The 14,279-nt window shown below is 49.7% G+C and overlaps 1 protein-coding gene across 1 annotated transcript; it reads left to right on the forward strand.

Annotated features, from left to right (window-relative positions):
* The first annotated feature begins 1,567 nt into the window (after positions 1–1,567).
* NUDCD2 (NudC domain containing 2) lies at positions 1,568–13,304 on the forward strand. The gene is made up of 4 exons (XM_038772381.1): positions 1,568–1,792; positions 11,315–11,363; positions 12,046–12,197; positions 13,203–13,304. The coding sequence occupies exons 1-4, from the start codon at positions 1,604–1,606 to the stop codon at positions 13,284–13,286; spliced, it is 474 nt and encodes a 157-aa protein (XP_038628309.1). The 5' UTR covers positions 1,568–1,603; the 3' UTR covers positions 13,287–13,304.
* Positions 13,305–14,279: the final 975 nt, after the last annotated feature.

Below are 14,279 nucleotides of genomic sequence, written 5' to 3' on the forward strand. Positions count from 1 at the left end.
ATTTATTAAGCGCTTACTATGTGCAGAGCACTGTTCTAAGCGCTGGGGAGGTTACAAGGTGATTACTTCCCAAGCGCTTAGTACAGTGCTCTGCACATAGTAAGCACTCAATAAATACGATTGATGATGATGATGATGATGAGGTTGTCCCACGGGGGGCTCACAGTCTTCATCCCCATTTTGCAGATGAGGTAACTGAGGCCCAGAGAAGTGAAGTGACTTGTCCAGATTCACACAGCAGACAAGTGGCGGAGGGGTGATTAGAACCCATGACCTCTGCCTCTCAAGCCCGGGCTCTTTCCACCGAGCCATGCTGCTTCTGGAGCGATAATAATCATAATAATGGCATTTATTAAGCGCTTACTATGTGCAGAGCACTGTTCTAAGCGCTGGGGAGGTTACAAGGTGATCAGGTTGTCCCACGGGGGGGCTCCAGTCTTCATCCCCATTTTGCAGATGAGGTAACTGAGGCCCAGAGAAGTGACTTGCCCAAGGTCACACAGCAGACACGTGGTGGAGGCGGGATTGGAACCCATGACCTCTGCCTCCCAAGGCGGGGCTCTTCCCACCGAGCCACGCTGCTTCTCGCGCCTGCGCTGTAGACGGTGGGGTCGGGGCCCGCGACTGCGTCGTGGGAGGGGCTCGGCGCTCGCGCCTGCGCTGGTGGGGGGGGGGGGGGGTCGGCGCTCGCGCCTGCGCTATAGGAGTGGGGTCGGCGCCCGCGCCTGCGTTGTGGTGATGGTGGAGGGGGTAGGCGCTCGCGCCTGCGCCGTGGACGGGGCCCGGCGCCCGCGCCAGCGCTTGGGAGGGGGTGGGCGTCCGCGCCTGCGCCGTGGACGGGGAAGGGGTCTGCGCTCGCGCCTGCGCTATGGGGGGGGGGGTCGGCGCCCGCGTGTGCGCTGTGGTGGTGGTGGGGGGGGGGGGTGGTAGACCTCGCGCCTGCGCCGTGGGAGAGGGGTAGGTGCCCGCGCCGTGGACGGGGCCCGGCGCCTGCGCCTTGGGAGGGGGTGTGCGCCCGCGCCTGCGCCGTGGACGGGGGAGGGGTCGGGGCTCGCGCCTGCGCTATGGGGCGGGGGGTCGGCGCCCGCGGCAGCGCTGTGTTGGGGGTGGGGGGGGCAGGCGCTAGCGCCTGCGCCTTGGGAGGGGGTGGGCGCCCGCGCCTGCGCCTGCGCCTGCGCCGTGGACGGGGGAGGGGTCGGCGCTCGCGCCTGCGCTATGGGGGGGGGGTCGGCGCCCGCGCCTGCGCTGTGGTGGTGGGGAAGGGGGGTGGTAGGCGCTCGCGCCTGCGCCGCGGGAGAGGGGTAGGTGCCCGCGCCTGCGCCTTGGACGGGGCCCGGCGCCTGCGCCTTGGGAGGGGGTGGGCGCCTGCGCCGTGGACGGGGGAGGGGTCGGCGCTCGCGCCTGCGCTATGGGAGGGGTGGTCGGCGCCCGCGCCTGCGCTGTGTTGGGGGTGGGGGGGGGGTAGGCGCTCGCGCCTGCGCCTGCGCGGAGAGGGGTAGGTGCCGCGCCTGCGCCTTGGACGGGGCCCGGCGCCTGCGCCGTAGTGGCGGCGGCGGGGAAGTGGGCGCCCGCGCCTGCGCCGTGCGAGGGGCCGGCGGCGGGGATGTCGGACTGCTTCGAGGAGCGCAGCGGGGTGGTGTGGTGCGGGACGCCGTGGGGCCGCTGGTCGCAGACGCTGTCGGAGGTGGTGGTGGAGGTGGGCCTGCCGGCGGGGACACGCGCCGCGGACGTCCGCTGCTCTCTGCGCACGCGGCACCTCGACCTGGCCCTCAGGGGGCGGCCCATCCTACAGGTCGGTCGCAGGCACACCGCCCCCCCCCCCCCCCCGTCCTCCTCTGTCCACCGCGCGCCCCCTGCTGGACAAGCAGCGCGGCGCGGCGCGGCGGAAAGAGGCAGAGGTCGTGGGTTCGAATCCCGCCTCCGCCACGTGTCTGCCGCGTGACTTGGGGCAACTGCTCTGCGCACAGTCAGCGCTCGGTAAAGACGGTTGAATGAATGAATGATGATGATGATGATGGCATTTATTAAGCGCTTACTATGTGCCGAGCACTGTTCTAAGCGCTGGGGAGGTTACAGGGTGATCAGGTTGTCCCGCGGGGGCCTCACAGTCTTCATCCCCATTTTACAGGTGAGGGAACTGAGGCCCAGAGAAGTGAAGTGACTCGTCTAGAGTCACACAGCAGACAAGTGGCGGAGGGGTGATTAGAACCCACGACCTCTGACTCCCAAGCCCCGGTTCTTTCCACCGAGCCACGCTGCTTCTGGACCGATAATAATAATAATAATGGCATTTATTAAGCGCTTACTATGCGCAGAGCACTGTTCTAAGCGCTGGGGAGGTTACAAGGTGATCAGGCTGTCCCGCGGGGGGCCTCACATTCTTCATCCCCATTTTACAGGTGAGCAAACTGAGGCCCAGAGAAGTGAAGTGACTCGTCCAGAGTCACACAGCGGACAAGCGGCGGAGGGGTGATTAGAACCCACGACCTCTGACTCTCAAGCCCCGACTCTTTCCACCGAGCCACGCTGCTTCTGGAGCGATAATAATAATAATAATGGCATTTATTAAGCGCTTACTATGCGCAGAGCACTGTTCTAAGCGCTGGGGAGGTTACAAGGTGATCAGGCTGTCCCGCGGGGGGCCTCACATTCTTCATCCCCATTTTACAGGTGAGCGAACTGAGGCCCAGAGAAGTGAAGTGACTTGTCCAGGGTCACACAGCAGACAAGTGGCAGAGGGGTGATTAGAACCCACGACCTCTGACTCCCAAGCCCCGGCTCTTTCCACCGAGCCACGCTGCTTCTGGAGCGATAATAATAATAATAATGGCATTTATTAAGCGCTTACTACGTGCAGAGCACTCTTCTAAGCACTGGGGAGGTTACAAGGTGATCAGGTTGTCCCGTGGGGGGACTCACAGTCTTCATCCCCATTTTGCAGATGAGGTAACTGAGGCCCAGAGAAGTGAAGTGACTCGTCCAGAGTCACACAGCAGACAAGTGGCGGAGGGGTGATTAGAACCCACGACCTCTGACTCCCAAGCCCCGGCTTTTTCCACCGAGCCACGCTGCTTCTGGAGCGATAATGATAATAATAATGGCATTTATTAAGCGCTTACTATGTGCAGAGCACTGTTCTAAGCGCTGGGGAGGTTACAAGGTGATCAGGTTGTCCCGCGGGGGGCCTCACATTCTTCATCCCCATTTTACAGGTGAGCGAACTGAGGCCCAGAGAAGTGAAGTGACTTGCCCAAAGGCTCGGCGGAAAGAGCCCGGGTTTGGGAGGCAGAGGTCGTGGGTTCGAATCCCGACTCCGCCACGTGTCTGCCGCGTGACTTGGGGCAACTGCTCTGCGCACAGTCAGCGGTCAATAAAGACGAATGAATGAATGATGATGATGATGGCATTTATTAAGCGCTTACTATGTGCAGAGCACTGTTCTAGGCGTTGGGGAGGTAACAAGGTGATCAGGTTGTCCCGCGGAGGGACTCACAGTCTTCATCCCCATTTTGCAGATGAGGGAACTGAGGCCCAGAGAAGTGAAGTGACTCGTCCAGAGTCACACAGCAGACAAGTGGCGGAGGGGTGATTAGAACCCACGACCTCTGACTCTCAAGCCCCGGCTCTTTCCACCGAGCCACGCTGCTTCTGGAGCGATAATAATAATAATAATGGCATTTATTAAGCGCTTACTATGCGCAGAGCACTGTTCTAAGCGCTGGGGAGGTTACAAGGTGATCAGGCTGTCCCGCGGGGGGCCTCACATTCTTCATCCCCATTTTGCAGATGAGGGAACTGAGGCCCAGAGAAGTGAAGTGACTCGTCCAGAGTCACACGGCAGACAAGTGGCGGAGGGGTGATTAGAACCCACGACCTCTGACTCCCAAGCCCCGGCTTTTTCCACCGAGCCACGCTGCTTCTGGAGCGATAATGATAATAATAATGGCATTTATTAAGCGCTTACTATGCGCAGAGCACTGTGCTAAGCGCTGGGGAGGTTACAAGGTGATCAGGTTGTCCCGCGGGGGGACTCACAGTCTTCATCCCCATTTTGCAGATGAGGTAACTGAGGCCCAGAGAAGTGAAGTGACTCGTCCAGAGTCACACAGCGGACAAGTGGCGGAGGGGTGATTAGAACCCACGACCTCTGACTCTCAAGCCCCGGCTCTTTCCACCGAGCCACGCTGCTTCTGGAGCGATAATAATAATAATAATGGCATTTATTAAGCGCTTACTATGCGCAGAGCACTGTTCTAAGCACTGGGGAGTTACAAGGTGATCAGGTTGTCCCGCGGGGGGACTCACAGTCTTCATCCCCATTTTACAGATGAGCGAACTGAGGCCCAGAGAAGTGAAGTGACTTGCCCGAAGGCTCGGCGGAAAGAGCCCGGGTTTGGGAGGCAGAGGTCGTGGGTTCGAATCCCGACTCCGCCACGTGTCTGCCGTGTGACTTGGGGCAAGTGCGCTCTGCGCACAGTCAGCGCTCAATAAAGACGAATGAATGAATGATGATGATGATGGCATTTATTAAGCGCTTACTATGTGCCAAGCACTGTTCTAAGCGCTGGGGAGGTTACAGGGTGATCAGGTTGTCCCGCGGGGGGCTCACAGTCTTCATCCCCATTTGACAGATGAGGGAACTGAGGCCCAGTGAAGTGACTTGGCCAAAATCACGGAGCTGACAAGTGGCGGAGTCAGGATTTGAACCCATGACCTCTGACTCCAAAGCCCGGGCTCTTTCCACTGAGCCACGCTGCTTCTCGTGCTACATGTGGCCGACCTGGACCCCCCCCCCAAGCGCTTAGTCCAGTGCTCTGCACACAGTCAGCGCTCAATAGATGATTGAATGAATGAATGAATCCCCCCCCCTTTTACCTCCTTCCCCTCCCCACAGCCCCTGTATATATGTATAGGTGTTTGTACGGATTTATTACTCTATTTCATTTGTACATATTCCATTTATTTTATTTTGTTAATATGTATTGTTTTGTCGTCCGTCTCCCCCTTCTAGCCTGTGAGCCCGCTGGTGGGGAGGGACCGGCTCTAGATGTTGCCAATTTGGACTTCCCGAGCGCTTAGTCCAGTGCTCTGCACACAGTCAGCGCTCAATCAAGACGATTGAATGAATGAATGAATGAGTGAATCCCCCCCTTACCTCCTTCCCCTCCCCGCAGCACCTGTATATAGGTATAGGTGTTTGTACGGATTTATTACTCTACTTATTTATTTTACTTGTGCATATTGTATTTATTTTATCTTGTTGATATATGTTGTTTTGTCTATTTATTTTACTTGTGCATATTCTATTTATTTTATCTTGTTAATATGTGTTGTTTTGTCTACTTATGTATTTTACTTGTGTCTATTCTGTTTATTTTATCTTGTTAATATGTGTTGTTTTGTCTACTTATTTATTTATTTTACTTGTACATATTCTATTTATCTTGTTAATATGTGTTGTTTTGTCGTCCGTCTCCCCCTTCTAGCCTGTGAGCCCGCTGGTGGGGAGGGACCGGCTCTCTAGGTTGCCAACTTGGACTTCCCAAGCGCTTAGTCCAGTGCTCTGCACACAGTCAGCGCTCAATAAAGACGATTGAATGAATGAATGAATGAATGAAACCCCCCCCCCCCCACCTCCTTCCCCTCCCCACAGCGCCTGTATAGGTGTTTGTACGGATTTATTACTCTACTTATTTATTTTACTTGTACATATTCTATTTATTTTATCTTGTTATTATGTGGTGTTTTGTCTACTTATTTATTTTACATGCACATATTCCATTTATTTTATCTTGTTAATATGTGTTGTTTTGTCGTCCGTCTCCCCCTTCTAGCTGTGAGCCCCTGGTGGGTCGGGACCGGCTCTAGATGTTGCCGACTTGGACCCCCCCAAGCGCTTAGTCCAGTGCTCTGCACACAGTCAGTGCTCAATAGATTGAATGAATGAATGAATGAATCCCCCCACCCCTTACCTCCTTCCCCTCCTCACAGCACCTGTATATATGTATAGATGTTTCTACGGATTTATTACTCTATTTATTTTATTTGTACATATTCTATTTATCTTGTTAATATATGTTTTGTCGTCCGTCTCCCCCTTCTAGCCTGGGAGCTCCCTGGTGGGGAGGGACTGGCTCTAGATGTTGCCAACTTGTATTTCCCAAGCGCTTAGTCCAGTGCTCTGCACACAGTCAGCCCTCAATAAAGACGATTGAATGAATGAATGAATCCCCCCCCCCCCTTACCTCCTTCCCCTCCCCACAGCACCTGTATATACGAATAGGTGTTTGTACGGATTTATTACTCTATTTTATTTGTACATATTCTGTTTATTTTATTTTGTTAATATGTTTGGTTTTGTTGTCTGTCTCCCCCTTCTAGCCTTTGAGCTCCCTGGTGGGTAGGGACCGGCTCTAGATGGTGCCAACTTGTCCTGCCCAAGCGCTTAGTCCAGTGCTCAGCACACAGTCAGCGCTCAATAGATTGAATGAATGAATGATTCCCCCCCCCCCCTTACCTTCTTCCCCTCCCCACAGCACCTGTATATATGTATAGGTGTTTGTACGGGTTTATTACTCTATTTATTTTATTTGTACATATTCTCTTTATTTTATTTTGTTAATATGTTTGGTTTTGTCGTCTGTCTCCCCCTTGTAGCCTGTGAGCCCGCTGGTGGGGAGGGACCGGCTCTAGATGTTGCCAACTTGTACTGCCCAAGCGCTTAGTCCAGTGCTGTGCACAAAGTCAGCGCTCAATAAAGACGATTGAATGAATAAATGACCCCCCCCCCCCCCCCGCCTTACCTCCTTCCCCTCCCCGCAGCACCTGTATTTATGTATAGGTGTTTGTACGGATTTATTACTCTACTTATTTGTTTTACTTGTATATATTGTATTTACTTTATCTTGTTAATATGTGTTGTTTTGTCTACTTATTTATTTTACTTGTACATATTCTGTTTATTTTATCTTGTTAATATGTGTTGTCTACTTATTTATTTTACCTGTACATATTTCATTCATTTTATCTTGTTAATAATATGTGTTGTCTACTTATTTATTTTATCTGTACATATTTCATTCATTTTATCTTGATAATATGTGTTGTTTTGTCGGCTGTCTCCCCCTTCTAGCCTGTGAGCCCGCTGGTGGGTAGGGACCGGCTCTAGATGTTGCCAACCTGGACTTCCCAAGCGCTTAGTACAGTGCTCTGCCCACAGTGAGCGCTCAATAAATACGATTGAATGATTCTGTTTGTTCTGACCATTTGACACCCGTCCACATGTTTTGTTTTGTTGCTGTCTCCCCCTTCTAGACCGTGAGCCCGTTGTTGGGTAGGGACCGTCTCTCTAGGTTGCCAGCCTGTACTTCCCAAGCGCTTAGTACAGTGCCCTGCACACAGCCAGCGCTCAATAAATACGATTGAATGAATGCTTGATGCATAGTAAGTGCTTAGAGAAGCAGCGTGGCTCAGTGGAAAGAGCGCGGGCTTTGGAGTCAGAGGTCATGGGTTCGAATCCCGGCTCCACCACATGTGTGTTGTGTGACCTTGGGCAAGTCACTTCACTTCTCTGAGCCTCAGTTGCCTCATCTGTAAAATGGGGATTAAGACTGGGAGCCCCACGATAATCACCTTGTATCCCCCCAACGCGCTTTGCACATAGTAAGCGCTTAACAAATGCCATCATTATTGTTATTATTATCATTACCACAATTGCTTCTTTTATTAACTTCTCTGTGCCTCGGTTACCTCATCTGCAAAATGGGGATGAAGCCTACGAGCCTCACGGGGGACAACCTAGTTACCTCATATCTACCCCTGCGCTTAGAACAGTGCTTGGCACGTAGTAAGCGCTTAACAAATACCATCATTATCACTAAGAGGAGAGTTGAGATTTCTCCTCCTGCCCCAGCCCCTTCACACCGAGTTGGCTTAATCCAAAACCGTGCTGTACCGAGACCTCGAAAAGGCCGCCCGAGAAGCAGCGCGGCCTAATAAGATGATTAGCTTGGATCTACCCCAGCGCTTAGTACAGCGCCTGGCACACAGTCAGAGCTTAACACACCATCAAAACAAACAAAAACTGGTCTGCAAGCAGCTGCGATAAAAGAATCGATTCGGCCTGAGTGTCTACAAGTCAATAAATCGTAGTTATTGAGCGCTTACTGCGTGCGCTGTACTGTGCTAAAAGCTCGGTAGAGTACAAAGTGGGTAACCATGTGAACACGTAGTAAATACCCAAGATCTCTGCCAAACCGGACCTATTGGGCCCTTGCGATGCCGAGGAAAAGGCAGAATGTTCAAGACGCTATAATTGATTAATCAATAAATCAATCGTATTTATTGAGCGCTTACTGTGTGCAGAGCACTGTACTGAGCGCTTGGGAAGTACAAGTTGGCAACATATAGAGACAGTCCCTACCCAACAGTGGGCTCACAGTCTAAAGGGGGGGGGGGGAATTAATAATAATTAATGAATTATAATGAATGAAAACCTGACGACAGAAGATGTGTGCTTCTTAGGCCTTCCCAGACTGAGCCCCGTCCTTCGTCTTCCCCTCTTCCCCCTCCCCATCCCCCCCCGCCTTACCTCCTTCCCCTCCCCACAGCACCTGTATATATGTTTGTACAGATTTATTACTCTATTTTACAAGTACATATTTATTCTGTTTATTTTATTTGGTTTATATGTTTTGTTGTCTGTCTCCCCTTTCTCCCCTCTTCCCCCTCCCCATCCCCCCCCCGCCTTACCTCCTTCCCCTCCCCACAGCACCTTATATATGTTTGTACAGATTTATTACTCTATTTTACTTGTACATATTTATTCTATTTATTTTATTTGGTTTATATGTTTCGTTGTCTGTCTCCCCTTTCTAGACTGTGAGCCCGCTGTTGGGTAGGGACCGTCTCTGTATGTTGCCAACTTGGACTTCCCAAGCGCTCAGTCCGGTGCTCTGCACACAGTAAGCGCTCAATAAATACGATTGAATGAATGTGTGGCTAGGGACCGTCTCTCCATGTTGCCGATTTGTACTTCCCAAGCGCTTAGTCCAGTGCTCTGCACACAGTAAGCGCTCAATAAAGACGATTGAATGAATGTGTGGCTAGGGACCGTCTCTCCATGTTGCCAATTTGTACTTCCCAAGCGCTTAGTCCAGTGCTCTGCACACAGTAAGCGCTCGATAAAGACGATTGAATGAATGTGTGGCTAGGGACCGTCTCTCTATGTTGCTGATTTGTACTTCCCCAGTGCTCTGCAGTCAATCAATCAATCAATCAATCGTATTTATCGAGTGCTTACTGTGTGCAGAGCACTGTACTAAGCGCTTGGGAAGTCCAAGTTGGCAACATCTAGAGACAGTCCCTACCCAACAGTGGGCTCACAGTCTAAAAGGGGGAGACAGAGAACAAAACCAAACAACCCAACAAACAAAATAAATAGAAAAGATATGTACATGTAAAATAAATAGAGTAATAAATATGTACAAACATATATACAGGTGCTGTGGGGAAGGGAAGGAGGTAAGATGGGGGGATGGAGAGGGGGACGAGGGGGAGGGGAAGGAAGGGGCTCAGTCTGGGAAGGCCTCCTGGAGGAGGTGAGCTCTCAGTAGGGATTTGAAGGGAGAAAGAGAGCGAGCTTGGCGGATGTGGGGAGGGAGGGCATTCCAGGCCCGGGGGAGGATGTGGGCCGGGGGTCATCATCATCATCATCAATCGTATTTATTGAGCGCTTACTGTGTGCAGAGCACTGTACTAAGTGCTTGGGAAGTACAAATTGGCAACACATAGAGACGGTCCCTACCCAACAGTGGGTTCACAGTTTAAAAGGGGGAGACAGAGAACAAAACCAAACATACTAACAAAATAAAATAAATAGAATAGATATGTACAAATAAAATAAATAAATAGAGTAATAAATATGTACAAACATATGCATATATACAGGTGCTGTGGGGAAGGGAAGGAGGTAAGATGGGGGGATGGAGAGGGGGACGAGGGGGAGAGGAGGGAAGGGGCTCAGTCTGGGAAGGCCTCCTGGAGGAGGTGAGCTCTCAGTAGGGCCTTGAAGGGAGGAAGAGAGCCAGCTTGGCGGGTGGGCAGAGGGATTGGGGGCATTCCGGGCCCGGGGGTCGATGGCGGGACAGGCGAGAACGAGGTAAGGTGAGGAGATCAGCGGTAGAGGAGCGGAGGGTGCGGGCTGGGCAGTAGAAGGAGAGAAGGGAGGTGAGGTAGGAGGGGGCGAGGTGATGGACAGCCTTGAAGCCCAGGGTGAGGAGTTTCTGCCTGATGCGCAGATTGATTGGTAGCCACCGGAGATTTTTGAGGTTTCCATCAGATGTTCACGCATTGTGGATATCAGCTCGGATCCAACATCAGCAGTCATTCTCCTGTCACTGCGGTTCACCCGTCCCGACGAGAGTTTCGTGTTTTCATCGGGTTTACGACGCCGACACAGAGGCGTGGGCAGGTTTGCTGAGGGCTGCAGTCGGTGTTATTTCCCCACCACTCAAACAGGAGACGTAGCAGCAGTACTAACGAAGCGTTTCGTGTATACTGAGCATCAGAAGAGAGAAATGGAAAGTAGACACGGATTTGGTCCTCAAGGGGCTCACAGTGTACGGTCCAGCAGTAATTGTAGGTGGGAGAGAGACGGGAGACGGACCCATCGGGAGCTATACAACAGTAAAACGTTAAAACACTACAGGGATTCTTCAGCTGAACCAGAACCCTCCAGTTAACTAGAAGGGAGATTACTCCTCGAGATTTAATTTTCCTTATAGAAATGCACGTCAATTCAGTCAGCCAGGAGCCTGAAATAGGCACTAAACTTGATACTAAGCTCTCCCTACTGAGAGCTCACCTCCTCCAGGAGGCCTTCCCAGACTGAGCCCCTTCCTTCCTCTCCCCCTCGTCCCCCTCTCCATCCCCCCATCTTACCTCCTTCCCTTCCCCACAGCACCTGTATATATGTTTGTACATATTTATTACTCTACTTTACTTGTACATATCGCTTCTATTTATTTTATTTTGTTAGTATGTTTGGTTTTGTTCTCTGTCTCCCCCTTTTAGACTGTGAGCCCACTGTCGGGTAGGGACTGTCTCTATATGTTGCCAACTTGCGCTTCCCAAGCGCTTAGTACAGTGCTCTGCACACAGTAAGCGCTCAATAAATACGATTGATTGATTGATTGATTGATACACCTGTAAAACTAGGTAAAGGAAAACCTGATATGGAAACAGTTAACTTTCTGTTAAAGTTTAGGCTTTTTTAAAATTGACATACTGAATGGACAGCTTTGTTTCTTTTCAGGGTAAGCTCTTTGATTCTACAATAGCGGATGAGGGAACGTGGACATTAGGTAAAATGATTTATGTGCTAAGTTTTGAAAACTGAATTCCGCTTTCTTGTTCCAAAGTGTCTTTACAAAAAGTGCCTTCTCTTTCTTACTAAAATATTTTGGGCTGGCATCATTTGTTTTCATTGATGATTGATCCCACCACGTGTTAAGACTCTAGACTGCCAATTATCTTTTTTTTGAAATTTAAAAAATCACTTTTCGAGAACTGTAAAATGTATATTTAACCGTGATAGCTGTACATCAGTTTTAGCACTTACTATAATAAATTTGCATAGGCAGGTTTCTTTAAATATTCACATGAATTCCACACCTTATATAAAATTGTGACTTTTGAACAACTCTGATTTTGTAGAGTATGAACGTTGTGCCGGTTTACAAGCTGAGGAACTTCAAAAATTACAGTTTGCTCCGTAAAGCAAACTTTTAACCCTATAACCAAAAGCTAACGTCAGAAGTGAATTTGTGAAAAATCATGGGTAATAATTGGACGTGTTCTTCTAAAACGCCTGGGTTCCTTTACCAACATTTATTCTCTTCCTCCTCGGCGAATAGCTTTTACTAAAGATGCAGGAGGAATTGAAGTTGATCCAGAGAAACTGTCAGTGGTGGTCTGGCGCTTGAGAAACAGGAGGCTTGTTTCTAAGATGAAGTTGTAATTAATAAGTTTTTGGTTTTGTCGCAGAGGACAGAAACATGGTGCGCATTGTTCTCACCAAGACCAAGAGAGACGCTGGAAATTGTTGGAGTTCTCTGTTAGAGAATGAGTATGAAGCTGATCCTTGGGTACGGGACCAGATGCAGAAGAAACTTACACTGGAAAGATTCCAAAATGAGGTAAGGCAAAAGAGTTTATCAAAATAAAAATGGGGGGCACAAACGCACAGAGGTCGCCGCGTCTTTGGGAAACCGGGGCCTTTGGGAAGAATAATGCTGATCAAAATTGGTGCAGAATTGCTTTATGTGAGTTCATTCATTCAGCCATATTTCTTGAGCACTTACGGGATGCAGGGCACTGTACTGAGCGCTTTAACTGGTAACGTATAGAAACGGTCCCTACCCAACACTGGGCTCACAGTCTAGAAGGGGGAGACAGACAGCAAATAAAGCAAGCAGACAGGTGTCAATACCATCAGAATAAATAGAATTATATCATCATCATCATCAATTGTATTTATTGAGCGCTTACTATATGCAGAGCACTGTACTAAGCGCTTGGGAAGTCCAAATTGGCAACATATAGAGACAGTCCCTACCCAACAGTGGGCTCACAGTCTAAAAGGGGGAGACAGAACAAAACCAAACATACTAACAAAATAAAATAAATAGGATGGATATGTACAAGCAAACTAGAGTAATAAATATGTACTATATACACATTAGCAGAGTAATAAATATGACAAATACGTACAAGTGCTGTGGGCAGGGGGGTCAGTCTGGGAAGGCCTCCTGGAGGAGGTGAGCTCTCAGTAGGGCTTTGAAGGGAGGAAGAGAGCGAGCTTGGCGGATGGGCGTTCTAGACTGTGAGCCCGCTGTTGGGTAGGGACCGTCTCTAGATGGTGCCAACTTGGACTTCCCAAGCGCTTAGTACAGTGCTCTGCACACAGTGAGCGCTCAATAAATATGATTGAATGCGTGGAGGGAGGGCATTCCAGGGGTCGACGGCGGGACAGGCGAGAACGAGGCCCAGTGAGGAAGTGAGCGGCGGCAGAGGAGCGGAGGGTGCGCGCCGGGCTGGAGAAGGAGAGAAGGGAGGCGAGGTAGGAGGGGGCGAGTGGGTCTGATAGCTTGGAGTACTTGGTGAAATCATGCTTCATTAATAAACCTCTTCTTTCCGTCTAGAATCCTGGCTTTGACTTCAGCGGAGCAGAAATCTCAGGAAACTACAGCACAGGAGGACCAGATTTTTCCAGTCTCGGAAAATAAAAACCGTTGAAGTTGTAAGACTCGCTGAACGTCATCAAAAGAAATAGATTTTGCGATTAATAGAAAATTCACTCATTCTCCCAGGTGACCGAGTGGCCAAATATTGAGATGTTTATGCTAGAATACTCGTGTTTCAGTGCACGTTTCAGCGAGAACGTGATGGCGGAATTAGAACGTGTTTTTCCAACAGTGCAGGCCTGCCTGGATTCAATACCACGTGGTGTTGGGAGAAGCAATTTAGTGCCTGTGTGCAGTGGGAGACTACTACAAGGATGGCTTTCTTTCATGTGTGTTTGTACAAGAGGGAAAGCTCCACATTACACAAGGGTGTGGTTTCATTCATTCATTCAGTCGTATTTATTGAGTGCTTACTGTGTGCAGAGCACTGTACTAAGCGCTTGGGAAGTACAAGTTGGCAACATCTAGAGACAGTCCCTACCCAACAGTGGGTTCACAGTCTAGAAGGGGAGACAGAATAAAACATATTAACAGAATAAAATAGATAGAATAAATATGTACAAGTAAAATAGAGTAAAATATGCACAAACATACGTAGTTTCAGGTTATTGCCAGTAAATATTGTTTAGGCAGCAAAACATCCAGTATATCAGTGAGGTCTGGCATTTAAGATAGTTGTGTCTGATCAAAGATTGTTGAACTTTTCAACTTTTATATAATGTGGGTTCTCAGCCCTGAAATCATGACTGGACCAAGACTCTTCTGTTGCTTTAACTGGAGACTCCATCCATCAACAATTTGCAAAAATGGAAGTTTTCGAGCGTTCGAAAGCAAATGGGCATAGAATGGGTGAAAAGGACTCATAATTGGGCAAAATATTGAGATAAGTAAGATTTTTGAATACTGGAGTAAAATTAGTTCCATTAAAGAGCACTACTTTTCACAGGATGGGATTCCTTAGAGTTCAAGAAAACAACTACTGAAGAAAATGCACATATTGTTTGCTTTCCAGGATTTCTAAATTAAAACTAAAAT

Source organism: Tachyglossus aculeatus, chromosome X1 (assembly GCF_015852505.1).
Source record: "Tachyglossus aculeatus isolate mTacAcu1 chromosome X1, mTacAcu1.pri, whole genome shotgun sequence".
NCBI lineage: Eukaryota > Metazoa > Chordata > Mammalia > Monotremata > Tachyglossidae > Tachyglossus > Tachyglossus aculeatus.

What these genes read in the sequence shown, in the direction of transcription:
- NUDCD2 (XM_038772381.1), top strand. Translation starts at nt 1,604, where the DNA reads ATGTCGGACTGCTTCGAGGAGCGCAGCGGGGTGGTGTGGTGCGGGACG. An exon ending in GGGGGCGGCCCATCCTACAG is followed by an intron (nt 1,793 to 11,314) that starts GTCGGTCGCAGG and finishes GTTTCTTTTCAG; the next exon opens with GGTAAGCTCTTTGATTCTAC. An exon ending in TGAGGGAACGTGGACATTAG is followed by an intron (nt 11,364 to 12,045) that starts GTAAAATGATTT and finishes GTTTTGTCGCAG; the next exon opens with AGGACAGAAACATGGTGCGC.